The sequence below is a fragment of the Geotrypetes seraphini genome, chromosome 1, assembly GCF_902459505.1.
Source record: "Geotrypetes seraphini chromosome 1, aGeoSer1.1, whole genome shotgun sequence".
Lineage (NCBI taxonomy): Eukaryota > Metazoa > Chordata > Amphibia > Gymnophiona > Dermophiidae > Geotrypetes > Geotrypetes seraphini.
The window spans coordinates 193,944,523-193,968,564 of record NC_047084.1 but is presented as its reverse complement, the minus strand read 5'-3'; the positions used below and the strand labels follow the sequence as shown (position 1 = coordinate 193,968,564).

The 24,042-nt window shown below is 41.9% G+C and overlaps 1 protein-coding gene across 1 annotated transcript in view; it reads left to right on the top strand.

Annotated features, from left to right (window-relative positions):
• Window positions 1–24,042, top strand: part of LOC117359821 — a 153,917-nt gene that overhangs the window by 98,053 nt on the left and 31,822 nt on the right. The window contains exons 20-25 of the mRNA XM_033943151.1: window positions 3,444–3,577; window positions 8,799–8,927; window positions 13,887–14,134; window positions 17,790–17,958; window positions 20,455–20,656; window positions 22,322–22,452. Coding sequence (XP_033799042.1) covers window positions 3,444–3,577; window positions 8,799–8,927; window positions 13,887–14,134; window positions 17,790–17,958; window positions 20,455–20,656; window positions 22,322–22,452 — 1,013 coding nt within the window. The remainder of the gene's footprint in view (window positions 1–3,443; window positions 3,578–8,798; window positions 8,928–13,886; window positions 14,135–17,789; window positions 17,959–20,454; window positions 20,657–22,321; window positions 22,453–24,042) is intronic.

Genomic DNA, 24,042 nt, shown 5'->3' with positions numbered 1-24,042 from the left:
TCCACCACACATAAATGAGAACAAAAATGTACATACCTGTCTCTAAAACAGCAGCATCTGGTATGGAGAAGCCTAGTAGAGCTGCACACAGGTGTCTTAAATAGCCTGGTGGGTAGGCTAGTGAACCATAGAGAGGAGGACATAGGCCCATAAGCCACTCTAACCATTACATTTATGGTGGAATGTATGAGCCCATCCAAACCCTACTATACTGCCATATAGGTGCCATCTGCAGCCATAAGTGCTATTGGAGTGGTACACAGGAGGGTATAGTAGTTTGTTGTTTTTGTTTTTTGGGAGGCGGGGGCCTCACCCTAAATTATAACTGGATTGTGGTGAGATATACAGCTGGCACCCTTTATGTGAAGTTCACAGCAGTGCTCTGTTGAGATGTCTATGTGGCCAGTCCATTACTATGCTGGCCCTACCCACATCCAAATGGTCAGGGTTAGGACGTTTTTAACAAGGATGTTTTGCTGATCGAAAATGGGATATAAAGTTAGATGTTCTGGCTGCCTAGATGTCCCAGTAATCAAGATGTCTAAGTAGACGATTAAAAAAAAAAAAAAAAATTATATTTGGATGTCTAGCAGTTTGCCATTTGAAAATGCTAATTTTTGTACCTCCAACTTTGAACGTTCAGCTGGAAAAGTCCAAGTTAGACTTAGATTTTTCTTTTAAATGCCCCTCTATCTTTTTACCAGTTCTTTATCCATAATAGGACATTACCTCCTATCCCATGACTTTCTAATTTCCTCAGAAGTCTTTCATGATGTACTTTGTCAAATGCCTTCTGAAAATCCAGATACATAATATCTACCAGCTTACTTTTATCTACATGTTTAGTTACCCCTTTGAAGAAATGTAGTAGATTGGTGAGGCAAGATTTTCCTTGACTAAATCCATGTTACCTTTGTCTCATTAATCCATGCCTATGTATATGCTCTGTAATTTGTTCTTTATAATACACTTCTCCCTCTGTATTTGCTGTGATAAGCGATTGACAGAACCGCAAATACAGAAAAACTGCAAATAACTTTTCATATGTTTTTCGCTGTTTTCTATTAAAAACCATCATGAATATAGTGAAACCATGAATAACATGGTGGGAGACCTGGTCTGTTCCTGAAGGAGAGGCAAACACGGTGAAGAAAGTGCTGGGAATTAGCGATTTTCTCTGTAAACATTTGGAATCAGCGATTTCTCTATGCAAGCTAATGTGATTTGGGGGAAGGATCCAGCAAGCTAAAAACCCTGAATAATCGAAACCGCGAATATGGAGGGAGAAGTGTAGTCTCTACCATTTTGCCCAGTACCGATGTCAAACTCACTAGTCTATAATTTCCCAGATCACCTCTGGAATCCTTTTCAAAAATCGGCATTATGTTGATCATCTTCCAGTCTTCCAGTAACATGCTGGATTTTAAAGATAAATTACAAGTCACTAACAACAGCTCTGCAAGTTCATTTTTCTATTCTATCAGAATTCTGGGATGTATACCATCAGGTCCAGGCAATTTGCTACTGTTCAATTTGTCAAATTGCCCCTTTACATCTTCCAGTCTTAAAGAGATTTGTTTCAGTTTCTCTTACTCCTCAGCATTGAATACCATTTCTGCCACTGTTATCTCCCCCATATCTTCCTCAGTGAAGACCAAAGCAAAGAATTAATTTAATCTTCCCGCTATGGCCTTGTCTTCTCTGAGCACCCCTTAGTCATCTATCAAGTCAACTGATTCTTTTCCTGACTTCTTGCTTTTAATAGTCTCCTCATCAAAGCAGCCTGCTGAGGATCACTAGCCAGCTGTAGCGAACCTTGCAGGCTGCTGTCAACCTCGGTAGCACGTTCCCTCTGCCATGGTCCCACCCCTCCTCTGACATACAGGTTTGTGTCAGAGAGAACGTGCTACCGAGGTTGACAGTCGCCTATGAGGTTTGCTACAGCTGGCTGGCGATCCTCAGCAGGCTGTTTTGAAGAGGAGACCAGGCGAAGGCAGATGCGAGTGAAGAGCAGCAGCGGCAGTGGTTCATGCCGGCAGGCCCGATTTAGTATAAAATTTAAAATGTCTGGCGGGTCAATTTTTAACACACTGCGGGACAGAGTTTGACATGTCTATTCTAGAATGTGAGGGCATAGGATGAAGCTGAGAGGTGATAGGCTCAAGAGAAATCTAAGGAAATACCTTTTTCACAGAAAGGGTGGTTGATGCATGGAACAGTCTCTCAGAAGGGGTGATGGAGACAGAGACTGTGTCTGAATTCTAGAAATCGTGGGATAGGCACATGAGATCTCTTAGAGAGCGGACGAGATAATGGTTACTGCGAATGGGTAGACTAGATGGGCCATTGGGCCTTTATCTGCTATCATGCTTCTCTGTACTGATTGGTACAATCACCACGTTTGTTCCCTGTTCCTCTCTGTGAAGGCAAAGGATGATGATTGGGCACCCAGTTTCCTAATTCACAAGCAGCATTCCTGAGGATAAAGTGGAAAAATTCCCAGCAGTAAACAGCTCAGCTGTGCTGCTCCTTACGTGGTTTGCAGTCTGATCACAAAACCAATCCTTTGCAGCTATGTATTTTTTTTTATATTTATTTGTTACATTTATCAATAATTTCTTACGTGCATACACTAAAACACAACAAATATGTAAAACAAAAATTGAATGTCCCAAGAAACGGGTGGGCAATCGGTCTGCTAGGTCCCAAAGGAGGGAAATTGTGGAAGTAGGCATGATCCGAGATAGGTGAAATCTTAAAAATCCCTCCCTCCCTTTCACTAAACCAAGGTAGAGGTTTTTTTTTCTGATCTGAGGAAAAAGGGGTTACCTTTGAAAGCTAATCATAAACTACATTAACCGCCCCCCCTCCCTTTTACAAAACCGTAGTGCGGCTTTTATTGCTGGCTGCAGTGGTATTAGCTCTGATGCTCATAGAATTCCTATGAACATCAGAACTGTTACTGCTACAGCTGTTGCTAAAAACCGTGCTACAGATTTGTAAAAAGGGGGGGCGGGGAGGGGGGTAAGTTAGTACAATAAAAAAGGTATTATATTTTTTTCCTTTATGTTTTTGTCCCCACCCCCTTTTATCAAGCTATGCTGCCAAGCAGTATGAGCTAAACGCTGAGCTGCCCATAAGAATAGCTTGATAAAAGGTGGAGGGGGGTGGGGGGGGGAACAAAATTAAACATTACAACTTACAGTTTGGAGGGAGATGAAGGGCACCAATATAAAAGGACATGGAGATGCTCATCTCTGTGCAACAGATGGTACTCTTGATGGAAAGAGCGGAATAGTCAGGGGACTGCTACGTAAGCTGGAAAAAGAATAGTACAATTTTTATTTTAAAAAAAAAATATTCTGCACTCTATTTTGGAGGGAATTAAGAAGGTGATGGAGTTTGTAAAGTTGCAAACCACTTTGTGCGTTGCTTTGTTCTAGGTTTTTAACTTGGCTAACTCTTGCAAACTGCTCCATGAGGTGACCATTCTTGCAGGCTACACCCCTGTCCACAAAGACAACTCCATATTGGTGTCAAAGAATTCAGTGAAAGATTATGTTGTCTTTGCTTACAGGTTAGTATATGTGGTATATCGGTAGTGAGAGTAGGTCATAGATACTCAACTTTTGGAAGTCAATATGGGGACAGATTAATATCATACTGGAATCAACAATTCCATTGGCATATGACATAGTCATATGTGGCCAAATTGATATTCATAAAATTCTACTATCGAAAATCAAGTGCCATAAATTCTTCAATTTATAGAAACGGTAGAGACCTCAGTGTTTCTCAGGAAAATTCCTGTGAAACCATCTATGGCAATAGTAATATTGTCATAGAGAAATACATCCTTGGTCTTGTATTACACCGTTGCATATTCACTATTTATACTATTTTCTTTTTATACTTTTTTTAAACTTTTTACTGTTTTTCAAAATTTAGTGAAAAATAAGCACTTATCTCAATATTTCCTTCCGAAAGTGCAAAATCACCGCAGTTTGCAGTTTAAGGTCTAGCGCGGTACCAATCTACCACACTCGGAGGATTTCAGTTCAATCTCATTTACATAGAGATATCCCGACAGGCCCTGTTTCGCCCTTCGGCTGCATCAGGGGATTATTTTAAATTATAAGCCACTGCTTCAATGATTCTCTCCTCAAGCAGTGGCTTATAATTGTTCTTCCCTTTTTATTAAACCCAACATTGTAATCTTTTAATTTTTTCCTTACCCCTTATGTATGTTTTTAATGTAAGTTATATTGTTATAAGTTAGATATTTGTTATATAATAGTTTCTCTGTTTTCTTTAATTAGACTATGTACATCGCCTAGCAATTTTAATAGGTGATTCATCAAATGTATAAATAAACTTGAAACTTGAAATATTGAGATAAGTGCTTATTTTTCACTAAATTTTGAAAAACAGTAAAAAGTTAAAAAAAAGTATAAAAAGAAAATAGTATAAATAGTGAATATGCAACGGTGTAATACAAGACCAAGGATGTATTTCTCTATGACAATATTACTATTGCCATAGATGGTTTCACAGGAATTTTCCTGAGAAACATTGAGGTCTCTACCGTTTCTATAAATTGAAGAATTTATGGCACTTGATTTTCGATAGTAGAATTTTATGAATATCAATTTGGTGTGGTTATAAATTTTGAAGATATTCAGCTTGTATTGTGAAATCTGTAGTCATATGTGGAACATTACTGCATATCAAGCCCCCATGGACTGCTATAAATGCCGGCTTTTCCTAATTATGACAGGGATAGCCATGCAAATGGTAACTCGCAATTGGAAAAATTATGATCGCCTTAACTTTCCTTTTTGGTGGGCGGGTTTATGCTTAAGCTATAGGTATGAGAAGATGAATGCTGATATGTTGGGGCATAGCAATTTATTTAAATTGGTTTGGGGCCTGTTGACGTCTTTTATTATTTCATTATAGTTGTCTTTTGTTTTTAATTTTTGTTTATTTCCATACACATCCAGGACAGGTAGGGGTATCTCTTTGGTTTATTCTTTGATTGATTGTGTTGGAAGGGAGGGGGGATATTTTTTCTGCATTGTTATTGATTGAATATAAGTGCTTATTTTGATTATTAATGTTTGCATAATTTCCTGCACTTTGTATTAGTTTTGAAAACTTAATAAAGATTTTAAAAAACAAACAACAAAACAGGACACCGTTGTCAAAGTTGGAAAAAAAACACTTATTTTTTAAAACTTTGTTTAATTCGGTTTTTCTATAACCACATTTGTAGTATAGGACTTGGATGTGATTGCATGTGATTATTGTAAGGTGGTCAAACAGGTAGAAAAGTGCATGGGGAGAGGATTGGCCAGTAGGAAAACAGAGGTGATAATGACTCTGTATAAGCCTCTGGTGTAATCTCCTTTAGAGTACGAAATACAATTCTGGAGACCGCACCTTCAAAAAGATATAAACTGAATGAAGTCAGTCCAGACTTGCAGGGGTCTCAAATAAAGAGCTGCACGGGAACGGGGATGACGGGAATCCCGCGGGACCCGCGGGTTCCCCCTTTGGGTCACGGGGATCCCGTGGGGACGCCCCTTAGGGTCGCGGGGATCCCATGGGGACGCCCCCTAGGGTCGCGGGGATCCCGTGGGGACGCCTCCGAGGGTCGCGGGGTTCCTGCGGGGTTGGATCGCAGTGCACTCGAGCCGCGAGGGTTGTCTCCTCCTCCTTACCTGCCCTGTTGCAGCACACAACCGAACGGAAGTCTTCCCGATGTCAGCGCTGATGTTGGAGGGAGGGCTTAAGCAAAGCCCTCCCTTCCTCCGACGTCAGCGCTGACATCAGGAAGACTTCCGGTCGGCTGTGTGCAGCAGGGCAGGTAGGAAGAAGGCAATGGCGTACGAAAGAGGGGGGAGGGGGTGGTCCGCCCCGGAGAATGTGCACAGCCGGTCAGGTCCCCTGATCGACCGACAACAGGCCCGGCCGACAAATCTCCCTGCCCTGTAGCCGCGAATCTAAATTACCTCTTACAGCAGCTTCACTACTCCAGCTGCTGTAAGAAGGTAATTTAGATTCGCGGCTACAGGACAGGGAGATTTGTCCGACCGGGCCTGTTCTGTTGTCGGTCGGGTGCGAAAGCGCCACAAAGGGAGGGAGGAAAGGTGGAATGGAGAAGAAAAGACGCTTAAGGGGGGAGAAGGCCGCTGAAAGTACTGGGGAAGACAAAGGGGTGGAGAAGAACGCTGAAAGGACATGGGGTAAACGGGAGGAGGGGGGGGAAGGATGCTGAAAGCACATGGGGAAGACAGAGGGGGGGAGAAGGACCCTGAAAGCACTGGGGAAGACAAAGGGGTGGAGAATGCCACTGAAAGGACATGGGGAAAACAGGGGTGGAGAAGGCCGCTGAAAGGACATGGGGAAGACAGAGGGGGGAGAAGGATGCTGAAAGGACATGGGGAAGGCAGAGGGGGGAGAAGGATGCTGCCTGACAGGACATGGGGAAGATGGTGGGGGAGAAGGACACTGAAAGGAAATGGGGAAGAGGGAATGGGGAGAAGACGCTGGCAGGGAAGAAGACAGAGGTGCCAGACTATAGGGGGGAGCGGAGGAAAAAGATGGGTGCCAGACCAATTTGGGAGGGGGGAGAATGGGAGAGGCACAGTAACAGAGCAAATGGAAGACACAGAGAGAAGAGAGGCAGTGGATGGAAGGAATTGAATGAGAACATGAAGAAAGCAGAAACCAGGCAACAAAGGTAGGAAAAAAATTCTTTTTTTTTTTTTTTTTTTGCTTAAGGATAAAGTAGTATATTAGTTGTGTTGATAAAAATTTATAAACATTAGAGGCTCTGGTAGAAACCCGTTTACAAAGTATGTATTCTTCCCAATTAATATTTCCAAATTAATAAAGTCTTTTTGCTTATTTTTAAATGGGTTTCTACCAGAGCCTTTAATTCAGTAGCATAATTAAATGAAATAACTATTTCTGTAGTTTATAGGGATGGGTGGGGATGTAGGGGATTCCTCGCGGAGACGTAGGGGATTCCTCGTGGGGACGGGCGGGGACGGAGGGGATTCCTCGCGTGGACGGGTGGGGACGGGTGGGAGTCCTCACGGGGATGGGTGGGGACGGGTGGGACTTTGGCGGGGACGGGTGGGATTTCTGTCCCCGCGCAACTCTCTAGTCTCAAAGTCCCTCCGTGAGGGCCGCAATCCAGTCGGGTTGTCAGGATTTTCCCCATGAATATGCATGAGATCTATGTGCATTCACTGCTTTCAATGCATATTCATGGGGGAAATCCTGAAAACCCAACTGGATTGTGGCCCTCAAGGAGGGACTTTGAGATCTCTGGTCCAGAGGGAGGCTACTAAGAGGGGCAATCATCTTCGCCATAAAGCATATGGGGACAGACTTAAAGATCTCAATATATATAGTTTGGGAGAAAGGTGGGAGAGGGGAGATATGATAGAGATGTTTAAATATCTCTGTGGCATAAATGCACTGGAGGCAAGTCTCTTTCAATTGAAAGGAAACTCTAAAATGAGAGGCCGATGAAGGTGAAAGGGGATAGACTCAGGAATAACCTGAGGAAATGCTTCACAAAAAGAGTGGACAATTCATGGAACAGACCTTCTGGTGGAGGTGGTGAGAGACAAATGGAAAGATATTCAGAGCGATTTAAGTGGGCAGGAAGCTCTTCTGGCTACTTAAATTGCTTGCCGCAGCCGCCTAAGTGGGGATATTCAGGAGCACTTAATTGAAAGTGCCACTGAATATACCCTCAGACCATCTAAATAAAAAGTGACAAGGTCAAGGGTGGTGCTGAGGGTGACACTTTGGCGGAGCCCCAGGTTATGCGGGTGCTGGCATATTTAGTGCTGGTACCTGCATAGTGAAGTGGCCAAATTTTGGACAGCTCAAAAGCTGGCCACTTTGTTATGCAAGTGCCAGCACTGAATATCAGGCCAGCATCCACATAACAAATTTTTTTTAAAATCCCCTCCTGACCTCCTCTATTCACCCTCCTCCATTGAGAAAAATGGCCATCTAACCTTACCCTCTGTTTTCTATCCAATAAACAGTTCCTAATCCACATGAAAACATTGTCTTCTATCCCATGACTTTTTAATTTTCAGGAGTCTCTCATGAAGACTTTTATTGATAGCTTTTTGGAAAATCTAGATATATTGCACCAACTGGTTCACCTTTATTAACATGTTGATGATTCACACCTTCAAAGATAATCAAATTGGTGAGGCAAGACTACCCAGTAAGCGCCTGGTCTTGACCAGTCACTTTTTTGGGGATTGCTAAAAGCGATCACTTTTTTTAGTGGATTGGGAAGCCATGTTATAGCATCAATCACTCTACTAGTTTACATGGCATTTTAATATTAATCAGCTTATCTGCATGGTTGGATCGGGGAATGAGCAATTGTGCAGAAAACCAGGCAGTGAGCCATTTTCTGCATCAGGTTGGCAAATGCAATCATTGCTAAAGCTATTAAAACAGGTTTAGTGACGATCGCTGACTTTAGTGCATCTGAGTTATTGTCTTCTTTCTGTTCAACTCCAAATATTTTTCAGAGAAGTGGAAGTTTTGATTAGCAGGGCTGATGTTAGACATGCAGGGTCCCAGGGCAGAAACTGGGGAAGGGACTCCAAAGCCTACCTCTTTAAGAGCTTCTAGTTTCTTAATACTACTTCCATTAACTATGAATTGACAGCAAATTGAGCGTAAGCTGTACTTGCACTGGAAATTCTGATAGTATGTTTCTTCTAAATGTTCTTCCTGTATTATTTTGGTAGGAGTGGGAAGGAAGCCATGGTGTTTAATGCTAAAACAGGAGTTGTCATTGCCAAATTGACTGCCCAAGATCCTGTAGCTTCTGTGCAAGGTGTGGCAGTCACTAAAGAATTCTTTCTTGTGATCTGCAGGTAAGTGATTCAGAGAAAATAAGAACCCTCACCACTCCTGATGTGGCACCTGCATTGTTCTTTTCCATAAGAACATATGAATAGCCTTATTGGGTCAGACCAATTGTCCATCAAGCCCAGTAGCCCGTTCTCACGGTGGCCAATCCAGGTCCTTAGTACCTGGCCAAAACCCAAGGAGTAGTAACATTCCATGCTACCGAATCAGGACAAGCAGTGGCTTCCCCCATGTCTTTCTGAATAACAGACTATGGACTTTTCCTCCAGGAAATTGTCCAAACCTTTCTTAAAACCAGCTACGGTATCCACTCTTATCACAACCTCTGGCAATGTGTTCCAGATTTTAACTATTCTCTGAGTGAAAAAATATTTCCTCCTATTGTGGTTTTAAAAGTATTTCCCTATAACTTAATTGAGTGTCCCCTAGTCTTTGTAATTTTTGACAGAGTGAAAAATCAATCCACTTGTACTCGTTCTACTCCACTCAGGATTTTGTAGACTTCAGTCATATCTCCCCTCAGCCATCTCTTTTCCAAGTTGAAGAACCCTAACCTTTTTAGTCTTTCCTTATACGAGAGGAGTTCCATCCCCTTTATCATCTTGGTCGTTCTTCTTTGAACCTTTTCTAGTGCCGCTATATCTTTCTTGAGATAAGGAGACCAAAATTGAACGCAATACTCCTGTGTTATTCATCTTCTTCATTGAGTGCTTTATGTTTTGCAGCAGCAGTGATTCACTTATGATTCCGTTTCAAACTTCTTACTAATATATTATAGGGATACTGTTCACATCAGCACAGAAGATCATCTTAAAATCAACAAACTGTTCTCAATATTAAATAACCTAACCAACATGAACAAGATCACAAATGGCAGCAACCCTTCTATTCCAACAGCCTCGGAACTAGCCAACCATTTTAAAGCAAGGAGTCAAACTACACGAGACCAGCTACCCCCACATACATATACACACATACATACCAATCCAGCTAGACCCACTGCAACAAAACCACCTATGGAAATACCAGCAGACAGATCTTGAAATGAGTTTGAAGAGATTACATTCAAAGACACAAAACAGCTCCTCCTAAAATACTCCAAAGCATATTGCAGCTTCAACACCTGCCCGCCTTACCTGATCAAAGCAGCCACCCCAACAACCATAGGAAAAATAACCCAATGGCTCAACTATCACCTAAAAACTGGCATTCTTCCCAAATCAGGAGGAGGAATCATCTTAACACCCATCCCCACGAACCCAAAACTAAGCCCCTCTGATGTGACCAATTATCGATCAGTAGCTTCCATCCCCCTATTCATTAAAATGATGAAGGGATATGTCACAGAACAACTCGAATGCTACTTAAGTGTTTCAACATCCTCCATCCTTCACAATCGGGATTCAGGAAAAATCACAGCACTGAGATAGTGGTTACGGCACTAGTAACTTATAGCAAAGAAGTAGTAAGCAAGGGTCACAGCGCAATCATAATCCAATTTGACCTAAGCAGCGCATTCGACCTAGTAGACTTTGATCAAATGTCTGAGATCTTCAGTTATTTTGAATTTAGCAGCCCTGTCCTCTCCTGGTTCTAAGGCTTCCTAACCACCCGACACTATGCTGTATGTAAAGATGGCAAACTTTCTGATTGATGGTGAAAGTGGGGATTCATGGAGGACCCTGCTGGGAGGGTGCCAATAGGTTCAACCTCCTAATGCAATTCTTGGGCTCCAACCTAGATCTCATATGAATAAAACATTTCACCTATGCAGACGACATAACAATCATACTACCTGTAATGGATGCATTAGTCAACATCCTTGCCACTGTAAAAAAAAAAAAAAAAAAAATGTGTCTGCATCATAGAAAACTGGATCTCAAACCACCACCTCAAACTAAATAAGAACAAAACCAAATTCCTGTGGCTAAGACCCTTGACTGACCCACACTACACTCCAAGGATCATAATTGATGACTCAGACTTTCCATTAGAACTACAATCCTGAATCTTAGGAGTAGAATTCAATAACCACCTATCTATGTAAAGCCACGTACAATCAATACCAAAACAATGTATCCTTGTGAGAAAGCTAGGATCCATCAGAAAATACTTTGAAACTGAAGCTTTCTGAATTTTGGTGCAATCCCTAATCCTATCTCAACTAGACTACTGTAATGCAACACTAGTTTTTTGCTCTAAAACGTTGCTATCACACCTACAATTAGTTCAAAATGCAGTGGTAAGACTCATATACAGACTATGGAAACTGGAGCACCTACAACCCTATTATTTGAAACTACATTGGCTGCCCATAAATGCAAGAATCAAGGTTATATTAGGTCTCACTGCCTTTAAGATCCTGACAGGGAATGCCTCCGACTACCTAATAGAGTTGGTCGCCCTACACCAGGATGCCTCCAACAGCTATTCTATCAGAAATTTTTTTCCAATTAAAATTCCCAGCATGCAACAATATAAAGTCTACCAGGCAAATTACCTTATCCATCCAATATCAATTAGCAAAATGTTAGAACCAACTATCGCTTACACTATAATCTTGTGATCATTATCTCAGGTTCAGAAACTTTTTAAAGAATTTCTGTACCAAGACAGGGAGCTAGCCCTGAAGTAACTGAAATGGTAATTGTAAAAGCTCATCTCTAAACTGTCTAATGCAACTCTTGGGACAAAATAAAGAGCCAACGATGACCTGCTTGTACTTGTAACTATGACCTAATGTATTAATAGTTGCACTGATCTAACTGTACTAGCAACCCTATTGAATGTCCATGTTAAACTGCCCATTGTAACTTCCTGGATAACTAACCCAACCTCTTGTAATGTAATCTGACCTTGAACTGAATAGGTAAAGGCGGAATAGAAAACCTGATTAACATAATGTAACATCACATTGTTGCAGTGTTCAGCAGTAGTTTTTACTTGTGAACTTGTACTAATTTTCAAAGCACAAGTACATGCATTCTTTTACCTTGACAAATGTCTCAGAAGAGACAATCTACACATCCTTACACTCCGTTTGGGTAGGAATACTTTTTCTCCTACAACAATATGTATATTGTAGGAAATTCAGAAGTAAATGGATTGTTCTAATCCCTGCCCCCAGAATGACTCTATTAAATGGAGTAAACCACAGAGAAGCTCTTCATATCTGCACCAATAGTGAAGCAAAAGAAACAGATCCCAGATGGACTGATCCAAAACAAAATCTCTTTATTAAAGCAATCACCTGACATGGTCCATGCTGCTGTGAGCATTGAGTGTTGCTGAGTATTTTTGAACATTTTAGTTGGGATTGCAAATCTTTTAGCTTTCCCACTTTTAGAATTATACACCTGAAGCAGCCCAAGAGTGGTTGAAACGTGTTTTGGACCAGTACATCTGGTATCTATTTCTTCTGCAGGTGGAGAGAACAGATGTGACTCGTTTGTTTACTCTTTCCAAAAATACTAAGACTAGGAAGCATGCGATGAAGTTACTAAGTAGTAGATTTGATACAAACCTGAGAAAATATTTCTTCACTCAGGCCCTGATTCTGTATAGGATGCCCGGGAGAGGTGTCCTATACAGAATCGGGCCTACACTAACCACGATTCTGTAACCAGTGTCCATGTTACAGAAACGGTTAAAGAATCGGGTTAGAGTAGACACGGCCACTACACTTATTGTGTCAAGGGATAAGTTTAGCGGCCGCTTGTCCGATCGCCGGCAGGAGGGTGCCCAACCCCTCCTGCCGGAACGCTTCCCACCCACCCCGAAATTCTTGATCACTTGGGGGCCAATCAAGCCTTAGGATTAGTGGGATGGGCGGACCCGCTATGCCTAAGGCCTGATTGGTCCAGGCTTCTAGAGCCTGGGCCAAACAAGCCTTAGATTTAGCGGGGATGGGCCAGGAAGGGGCGGGCCCGCCTCATTTCGACGAGACAGGCCTGCCAGCTGGATGGCAGCAAGACCCGTCCGTCTGGCCAACAATTTAGAGGTTAGTTGGGGGGGAGGTTAGTTGGGGGGAGGTTAGGGGGGTCATCGGGGGAGGGTCGATAGCATGGGGAGTCCGGAGGGGGTCTGGCATTCCAGCAGGAGGGGTTGGGCACCCTTCTGCCGGCGATCAAGAGTTTCGGGGGGGGGGGGCGGCATTCCAGCAGAAGGGGTTGGGCACCCTTCTGCCGGTGATTGGACAGGCGGCCGCGGCCGCTATACTTATTGCGGCAGGGAGATTGCTTGCCGCGATAAGTATAGTGGCCATGTCTACTTACAATGTAGGCCAGCATTTTGCTGGCCTACATTTTAAGCATCTCTTCCTCTACTAGGGAGACGCGTAGGGCCTCCTAGGTTCACCTAAGGCCCTTAGGTGAGCTTAGGCTTCTTGTGGGCCTCCCTGGGGAGCATTTTTTTTTTAAACGTGCATCCCAATTGGCTGATTAGACATCTGTAGGACGCCTATAGCTGCCTAAAATCAGGATGCACTTTGCAGAATCAGGGCCTCAATGTGTAATTAAACTCTAGAATTTGTTGCCGGAGATTGTGGTGAAAGCAGTTAGCTTAGCAGGGTTTAAATTAAAAAAGGTTTAGAAAATTTCCTAAAACAAAAGTCCATAAGCCATTATTGAGATAGCATGGGGAAATCCACTGCTTCTTCCTAGGACAAGCAGCATAAAATCTGTTTTACTCCTTGGTATCTTGCTAGGTACCTCATACTTGTGACCTGGGTTGGCCACTGTTGGAAACAAGATACTGGGCTTGATGGATCTTCAGTCTGTTCTAGCATGGCAACTCTTATGTTCAGGTCAGAGAATATGCACTGTGAAATGAAACATATATTTTTACCTTTATACAGGTGGGCAATTTTTAAATCTCTGAATCTCATTCATAAAACTTTTTTTGCATTCAAGGCCCTGGCTTTGAAAACTGATGTCTTTATGGATACCCATTTCTTTTTATTACAGGTACCCTTCCATGAAGTTCCATGACTTGATACATATAGAGCTCTTCAGTGTACAGACCTTTGCATATCTCCGCTCTGTGAAAGGCTGTTGCAATGATTTCATTTCTACTTTCTCTGTAAATCGTCTGGGATCCCATTTGGTGGCATTCTCTCCTCTTCCAAACACCAATACCACAGAGATAGTTGTCTGGAATTTGGAAACTGAGGACCACAAGCACATCACTAAATTTTCTTCAGTGCTTTCTGGAGGTGACGTACTATTCATGCTCAGATATTTTCACACCTAAAAGTACACATGTACAAGCCAGTATGTACAGTACTTGTAGAGTACGCATATGGGTGGAGTTGTGACTTACATATTTACTTGGTAAAATAAGCATACATGCTTGCACTAGCTATTTCTACAGGATTTAAACTAGTATTTTATAAAGGCACATAGGCACCTCTATAAGGGTAATTATATAAGAAGACAGTTGAAGAGAGCATGGAGGAGGAGGAAGTTGTTCTTGGCAATGAGAGCAGAAACATTGACCACTGGAGCAATGTTTAATTAAATATTAAATATTTAGGTTTGAAATATGTTTTTCTTAAATGCTAGAACAACTCCATGCATTCCTGGACATGAAGAAAATGGCAACTGGGAAAGTTTAGTGAAATTATAACATAGTTAATAAAAATGGGATCATTCTTTGCTGTTGAGCCTTTTACTTAATTTAGGGGTCCTTCTACTAAGGCACGCTGGTACCCCCTTGCCAGTCAGATTTTCAAGATATTCACAGTGAATATGCATGAAAGAAATTTGCATACAATGGAGGCAGTGCATGCAAATCAATTTTATGCATATTCATTGGTGATATCCTGAAAACCTGACTGGCAAACAAGTACTCCAGGCCCGAGTTGAGAAACATTGACATACAGTATTTGTCAGAGATGGTAAGGGGCTTGGGAATTTTGAGGCTTCTATACAGTGCTTTAGTGGCTTGGTTTTGGTTGAATGTGATATTATCCCCTTGAGAGCTGTCTTTCGCCTCCAGAGCTGTTCCAGATCCTGTACCGATAGTACATGGTCCTGGGAATCATGCTGGAAATACACAACTTCTCCTTTTTTCTTTGCCCCAGGAGTGGATTATAGCAATTTTGGGTTTTTTTGCTCACAAAACCAGTGTCAAGCTTTACAATTGGCTCAGAACACTGCTGTTAGGCTTATTACTGGCATTCCTAAACATTCTCATATCATTTGAGCATCCAGGTTTGCTCATAGGTGGGTAAAGGGTACATGAAAAATGGCACATGACGCAAAAGGTTCCAAAAACAATTATTAATTGTTTATTAATTATCCATTTTGATTCTCAAAAGATTATTTGCATCACCGGGAGATCTTTACGGATGCCAAACACTGGCATTCTGGCAAAGAATCTCAATCTTATAATTGTCATTCACCAATATATACTTCCAGTCCAGTTTGACATCATTGGCTGTTAGCCAATCCACTAACAGAGGCTGTCCTTAGATTTGGATAAAGGAAATTCCTTTGAGTTTCTCAAACTCAAAGACAAAGTTTTTAAAGTCATATTTTTGTTTACATTAATTTCTGAATATGCATAAACATATTATAACATACCCAATATTCTTTTTGTCATTCTCAAAAAGGTGAAATCAAACAGCTTGTCTGTGTCAGACGCAAAACTTGCTTTAGAAAACTGACAGTTTCAAGTTTCACTGACACACACACAGAAGACCCACATCCCTTCCTATGCTGGAGGTCAACCTAGCTGACCTTTCCCTGCTCTGAGCTTTGCAAAGACTGGTACAGTGTCTCTGATTCTAACTTAACCATTTCCAGATGTTGCCTCAGGATTTCTCCTTAGAGTTTCTTCAGGTTTAAAATATATAAAATATGTTTTGCAAAACCAATTCTTATGTTCAATATACATTCATACACATAATCACTCACATTCTTTCGGGGCCCCTTTTATCCATAGATCCACACAACATATTTCATTCATATTTAATACAAGAAAGCTTTTCTTCTATGCCCAGCATTGGAATGTGAAATCAAGCTACCCAGCTCAAGCACATCTGTTATCAATTAGACCATGAGGCTCAAAGCGGGAAACTGAACAAAGACACAGGAAGGACAAAGACAGACAGAAAGACAGAAACCAAAATGGAGTTCTTAATACCTCTAGAAGTATGTTACGCATTACCTGATTTCCTCTATGATCTGGCTTAATAGCAAAGTACATAAAGAGAATATTGTTATGCATTTCCTTAATATTAATCTGTAGTGTGTTTTCCTGGCCTTGGCTATATCCATATTCAGATTTTTATTCACCAACTTTTCGTACGCTTCTATTGGGCGTGGCCTTAACTAACACATATGTTTGTATCTAACTAGTTATCCAGAACCATACAAAAAGCAGGCGTTTTTGTAGAAAAACTCCACAAAATACTCCACAAACACATCTTACACACAATCATTCTATAGCGCCCCCTACAGCCCACGAGTGCCACTACTGCTCACACTACAACATTGACTGGTCTACATCAGGTTGCCAGGTTTTTATCATATCAGATTTAAGATCTTGTTTTTGATATTTAAAACACTGCAGGGTTTAGCATTATGTGATGGAGGTGATCAATATTTTTCATCTGACCAGAGCATAGCTGTCTGAAGGCATGCAATGTTTATAGATTCCTTCTGTGCAGAAGAGAATTTTTGCTCTTGCCAAGCATCTTGATTGGAATAACCTACCACCTGTTCTCAGAATGATTCCTATTAGTTACTTAAAAAGCAACTGAAGACCTATTTGTTTGGAAAGGCTTTTGACAATACTCAAGACTAGGTGTCGTGGATTTAGTGTGGTGTAGAAAGTATGATTTTCTTTTTTGTATTTTTATTGTGTTATATTTATAGTGTTTGTTTTATATTGTGTCACTGTTTACTTCACCTATGTAATTAGGCTGATTAGAGATATTTAAATAAATGGCTTCCCTATTTCCACCTTCCCAGTAATAGCACAGAGCCTAAGCGGCTGCTGTTACTGCTAAATGCTCCAAGATTTTTTCTAATATTTCTTCTGGCTAGGGTAGCCAGAACTTTCTTAAGTATTTCTGCTGTAGGCTTGGGTCATAGGGCAAGATGGGATGCAGGTCATTGATTAGGGAAATAGGGTTACCAGATGTCTGGGAAAACCCGGACATAGCCTCTCTTTAGAGGACTGTCCGGGTGCCTGGACGGACTTTCCAAAACCCAGCAGTTGCCTGGTTTTGGAAAGCTCTGTCCATGTCTGGAGGGCCTCTGAGTATGCGCAGATGATGTCACACGCCTCTGCCCATGCTCGAACCCAGAGGTCAGAAATAAAAAATACACGACTTTTGGGGCTGGGGCGGAATGGGGTGGCAGGACCAAAGACAGAGATCTGGACTATACACAGAGTTTTATATTCCTGGCATGTTCCCTCCAAAACAAATTTCCTTCCCTCATTATAATACCGATCAAGGGGAAACCTCCTTCTTCCTAGCAACCACTGATGTAATAGTAAAATCAAAGAGCCACTAGAGTTTGCTGTGTGATTCCTACTGTTTGCTGGGTGATTTATACCTTAGGGTCTAAAGTTTGCTGTGTGATTCCTAAGAGACCTTAGGGTCTCTAAATGTGAGCCCACACAAAATGTATGATACTCCTTGTTAGTTTCCTGCCAAAATAGGAAACCCACATCACAAAATAAAATATTCTTAAATCAAAATACTGGTAAAAGCTAAATATATTAATGATTTCAGGTATGCCTGTCTTGTCTTTGTTTCTGTTCTGCTGACAGTCAAGAATCTATCTTCCATCTGAGCTAAATTCAAACCATGCATGTATTATCTACAAAATGAAACTTTTCTCTTTGATTTGTAGGTGTTTGCTTTGATCTTCGTTACTGCTTAGGATTCTGTGAGGGAGAGAACGGCCTTCGAATATGGAACTTAGCTTCCAAGATTAACGATCACTCCCTGAGTGTTAGCATGGGCCGTGGAAAGCAAACAGATGGGATTCAAGAACTTATCACAATGAAGAATTATCCAAGGCAAGTGCAAAAACAGCATTGTTGACTAATGAGGTAAACACATTTGTCGCTGACTTTATTGACAGATAGGCCACTAAATAGTGTGTCAGAATGAACCACCAAGGTTTAGGTGCCGCCATTTTGAATGACAGGTGGAGACAGGAATGAGTTGTTTATTACTCGTGTTGGTTTTAATTATTCTCATAACAAATAACGACTAATCCATTATTTGTCCTGTTTGTCTTGAATGGATTGCAAGCTGTATCAAGCAGGTACTGTCTCTTACATGTTTTTTTTTATACAGTGCTATGTATGACTAGAAGCACTATAGAAATGATAGGTAGTGATAGTAGGCACTGCTTCGTCTAAGCCAGTGGTTTCCAATGCATAGCCCCCAGGGCCGCATACGGCACTCAATTAGTTGGCTAAAATGCTATTCAAATCTTGTAAATGCGTTAATTTCAATCTTGCCCACTTGATATAGTAACTGCAAACAATCTCTTATGAATGTTACTCAGGTATCTCATTTGTGGAATGTGCTACTATTGACAATCCAAAATAAGTAAGTTTTTAAAATATATCTTTGACATGTTGAGAGAGGAAAAAAACCTAGACTGCTTTAAAGGCCTTCTCAAGACTCATTTATTTAAAGTAGCATTTATAACTTAAATACGGTATCTTTCTTTTTTCCCATCTCTTTTCTAAACTTCCATAAGAAACAATTTTAAACAACCCCCCTAACTTTTGTATTTCCCTTTATTGTTCTCCTTTACTATTTCAATTGTATTTCCTCCCATTTAGCTTTTGTTTCATGTTAGTTAAATTTTAATACTTATATGTCAATTAAGTTATTTGTTTTAAATGTTGTATTAAAAGGATTGTCGTAATCATTGGTATTTTATTGATGTTTATTTTATCCCCTTATTTTCTTGTTTGTAAATCGCATGGAGCAACCCACCCCCGAACGAAAGCAGCAGGAGGGATACCCAATCCCTCCTACTGGAACCCCCTGTAGATTCTGTAGCCCGCCCAACCACACCTCCACACTCCCACTCTCACTAGAATACCTCCTAACCCCCCTCCACCCTCCCCGGACCCCCCTAGGTCCCCCTCTAACCTGTAACGATGGCCAGACGGATGAGTTTTTCCTACGGCCGGCAGACCTGCCTCCATCAGAATGAGGCGGGCTTGCCCCTTCCCGGTGCATTGTGGGATGCACCGGGGAGGGGCCTAAGGCCTGATTGGCCCAAGTGCCTAACGCCCTGCCCATGGGAAGGGTCTTAGGCACGGGCCAACCTAAGATTCCAGCTAGCCATCATTTCAGTTTAGACGGGGGGGGGTCCTGGAAGGGGGGGTTAGGAGGGGTTCTAGTAGGGGTGGGAGGATCCAGGTGGGGGGGGCATGGAATCTACAGGGGATGGGGTGTTCCAGCAGGAGGGATTGGGCACCCTCCTGCTGATTTTGTTCGGGGGCGTGGGGGTTTACAGTAGGAGGGATTGGGCACCCTTCTGCCAGTTTCTTGGGGTGGGGGTTCCGGGCAAGAGGAATTGGGCATCCCTCCTACCATGTTCATTTAGGGGGTGGGGGGACTGGTGGCCGCAGTCACGGCCATTAAACTTATCGCAGCAGGGAGATCCCTTGTCACGATAAGCTTAGTAGCCGTGTCTACAACAACCTGATTCTCTAACTAGCATCTGTAACATGAACATTGGTTAGAGAATCAGGTTTACTTTAGGCGGCCTTTAGGCCCGATTCTATATAGGATGCCCATCAGCTTCTGAGACCGGGCATCTTATGCAGAATCCAGGCCTAATTCTCTTCATATGCATTAAAGGTGCATTAAGTCCTAACGCTGTTTGATGAATTCCTTCCTAAATTACCAATTTCCACTAATGCCCAGGCTAATAGTTCAGTACAAATGTGAATCAATTCTGCTTGTTTACCTAGCAAAAATTTAGTAATTTTCATTGTAAAAGCTAATAATTATTCTGCTGATTTGATATTGGTTTATTTATTTATATCCCACCCTTACCCAGGGCGGGTTACAAACTAACATACAAAAATACAAAATTACATACAAAAATCTATACAAAATTGACAATAAATACACCCACACAACAAAGCAAAAATACAAACAATAAAATACATAGGCGACCAGCACCTTACTGTCATCATCTCTTCCTCATTAACCACAGTCTCATGCCCTGTATTTCATCTGGCAAAAATGATGGCGTTTCAGCAATTTTTTAAAGTTCTGTATATTCTATTGCCGATTAATGTACTCAGGGAGATTGTTCCATTCCCTGGGCCCTATACAATGGAATATACTATCCCTCGACATTATTAGCTCTTTTACAGATGGAATTTGTAATTCCATATTGTTAGTAGCTGCCTACTATGAAAGAAATTTGTGAGTAAAAGGGATGAACTGTGCCAAAGAAATGGCCAAGAGCTGGTTGTGATGCTGGAGGGATTGTGCTTATTGCTTAACTGCCTTGATTTTATTTTTAATTACAGGTATGTGGTATGCAGGACCATGAAACTAGGAGTCGTTTCAGTCTGGAACATTGTGAAATCTAAGTGCAAGAGCAGTGCAGTCCGTGTAGAGCGTGGACTGATGGAAAACACTGACGTCGTGTTGATAAGAGACATGAAACTTTTTATCCTCACGGACAGGGTAATGGGCTCCTTTGCAGGTATCCCAAGACCTATTTTTCAGGTACGAGGATAAGTATATTTTTATTTCAGCAATTTATGCTTATGAAGCATGGATACTAGAATTGGCAAGTTGTAGTCCAGTGTCATACGTACAAAAAAATATACAACTTTTGGTTTCAAACTCTTGCCATCTAAATCTGGCCACCATATTGGAAATAAATGTAATGTAATTTTATTTCTTATATACCGCTACATCTGTTCCCATAGTATACTCTAATTTCCATATGTAGGTTATGCATGTTTCTAAATTTCCAAATTTATTTAAAGACTTTATATCCTGCCCATCAAAAATATTGTCTGAGTGCAGGAAACAAGAGAAATCAAGAGACAAAGAGAATAAATAAATAAAGGGAAGTATACATATGAACAATGTAGATAAAATTAGCATTGCAGAAAGAGGAATATAACAATCAAAATATGCACAAAAATTGCAATAATTAACATTCAGAAATAATCTGAACACCCTCATTATGAAAACATTTAAAACATTAAAACTAAAACTAGCAAAATAACAAAAATATCTTTATATCTTAATCTGAGAACACCACTTTCCAACTGTTCTTTCTTTCTCTCTCCCCATGCACCATTTCTCCTTGCCCTCCACCCTATGTCCAACATTTCCCTCTCTCTCTTCTCCATGCATGATTCCCTACCCTCCACCAAATGCAGGATTTCTCCCTCTCACCCCTTTCTACTTCTTTGTTGCATCTCTCCCTTCTTCTCCTGCACCCCATGTACAACAGTTTTTCCTTTCTCCTCTTTCCCCCCATGTACAGCAACTTTCCCTCCCTCCCTCCCTCCCTCCCTCCCTCCCATCCCCTGTGCAGCAGCTTTCCATTCCTCTCTCCCATTCCCCTGTGCAGCAGCCTTCCATCCCTCCTTTCCATCCCCCTTTGTAGCAGCCTTTCATCTCTCCTATTGCCCTGTGCAGCACTTCCTGATCAACTACCACCACCACGAGACCTGACATACGTTTGGGCCTCCTAAGCAGCAGAAGAGGTCGGCTGGCAGCTAGGTAACACTCTGAACCTCATTCGAGTTCCAAGGACCACTTATAAGGAATAAATTGCCAGAACATATAAGATTACCTACTACGTACTTTCATTTCTGGAAAATGCTTAAAATTCACCTTTACACATCAGATCCCTAGGCATAAGTACCTAACCACAGACATCTCCCTATCCTCTCACTGAGGTGATCACTCTCAAGTGAATGATCTTACATGAAGCTCTCAATATAACTAACACCAACCCATTCCCATGTGAATTACCATATGTGAATTCTTAAATGTAACCTACCATCAATCTTATTGTGAAACACAATGAATCCAAACAGATATGATATTGCCTGTGACTGCCCAGGCACTGTCCAATTATTGCCAGGGTGGTTCGGTGCTGGAGCTTGGATAGAGCCAGCACTTAACTGGTTAGTAGCAATTTTCAGTCTGATAACTGGTTAAGACGTGATTAAAGTTAAGAAAGCCTTCTTGCTGTCCTAATTGTAGCTGCTAAGCTAACCTTACACTGGACTGAATATCAGATAGTCAGTGTTGGTGCTCAGCCATTGTCTGACATTGAATATGAATCTCAGTTTCTTTACTGAAATTATTTGTGTCGCTCTGCTTTACATGTAAAAAAATCAGCATGAAGTTTTGGTGTTTTCACAGACCTTGCTTACCTATGACCTTCTTAAAAAGAGATATGTGAAGAGACAGACTGGTCTTTACATTATCCCCTGTCCAAAGCATGAATATAGGATCCTAGAAGGAGGTTTTCTACTTGGACTCTCAGAAAATAGGTAAGTTGTGTTCTCTGCAGGCTTAGTAATAGAAATCATGAATAATTATAGTTTAATAATAGCAATTACTGTCTGTACTAGAGATGCCAAATCACACACAAGTGTCTTCTCACAATTGTAGGGATCTCATGTTCTCAAACTGTAAGCTCACCCTCTCATGCACTCAACGCCTCCCAAAGCACCTTGTCTGGCTGCATCAGAGCCTCCAGTTTTGGGTAAGCGGGACACCGGTTTGGGTTTAAAAGCATTGAGATTACCAGAAAATCCCTTAAACTAACTATTATCCCAGGACAAGCAGGCAGCCTATTCTCAACATATGGGTGACGTCATCCACAGAGCCCAGATGTGGACAGCTTCGCAAGCAGCCTTGCTTGAAGAACTTTTAGAAAGTTCGCGACTGCCACATCGCACATGCGATGTCCCTCACTGACCCACATAGGTGGTGTGTTCAGTGTTAGGGACTTGACCATCGTCTGGAGTCGTGTGCCTGCTGTGCTATCCTTCAACCTCGAGCCCTCAGACGTCGTCGAGTTCAGGTGGAAAAACTCTTTGGTGGTATGGATCCACTTTCCCCGGTCTCGACCTCAAATCCGGTCAAGCTTCTCACCGGAGTTCCGCCTTCTGCCTCGACCTCGACCTTAATCAAACCTTCCTCATTTGGCGGGTCCTTGTTCTTGAGCAAATCTGCTAAGTCTTCTCCTGACGGGAGCATGTCTCCAAGTCGAAGAGTCATTCTTCCTCCTCTTCCTCGGAGACTATAGCCACACCAAATATATCAGATCCTCATGTCTCGGTGTCACATTTGGAGGCTATGATCCAGACCAGTTTGGATTGTCAGTTTGGTAATATGCTTGCAAAACATACTCCTGCCTCAACTCTGCTTCCTGCAGTCCAGTCTCAGCACTTAGCACTATCACAAGGAGTCGAGTCCTTGGCAGTACCTTGAGCTGAATCTATTCACTCTATACAAGGGTTGAGTCCTTGGGAGTGCCTCAACAGGATTCTACACATTCTATGCAAGAAGTCGAGTCTTTGCGAGTGTCTCGTCTGGAGCCTCAGCACGTTACTCAAGGAGTCCAGTCCTTGTCAGTGCCTCGAGATACCTCGACACAAAGAGTTCAATGACTTTTGGTGTCTCGATCTAAATCTCCAGGCTCCAGCCCTCCTTCCTCACATAAGGCGTCGCCCTTTCTGAGGCATAGGGCGAAGACTCCTCGATGGTCCTCTCAGCGAGACCTGCCTGGTTCGAAGCACAGTTCTCCACATTAGTCGAGGCATCCATCGAGACACAGATCCTCTTCTCAAGACAAGCCTCGTTTCTCCAGGCCTCATGACTTTTCAAGGCCTCCATCTCCGAAGTCGAGGACACCATGTCTGGAGCCTTACACCTATACTTCTTCTCCTGCAAGGGATTCTATCCATTCTCTCAGTGAGTCATCTATTCAGATCTCAGGTATCAGTACTCCAGAGAATCGTATCAGATCTCAGGTATCAGTACTCGTTCTCTGCCTTGCGAGGTGCCTCGAGGTCACCTTCTTCCTCTCGAGGTCAACCTTCCTTGGAGCAGATATCTTTTTCTTCTTTCTTACG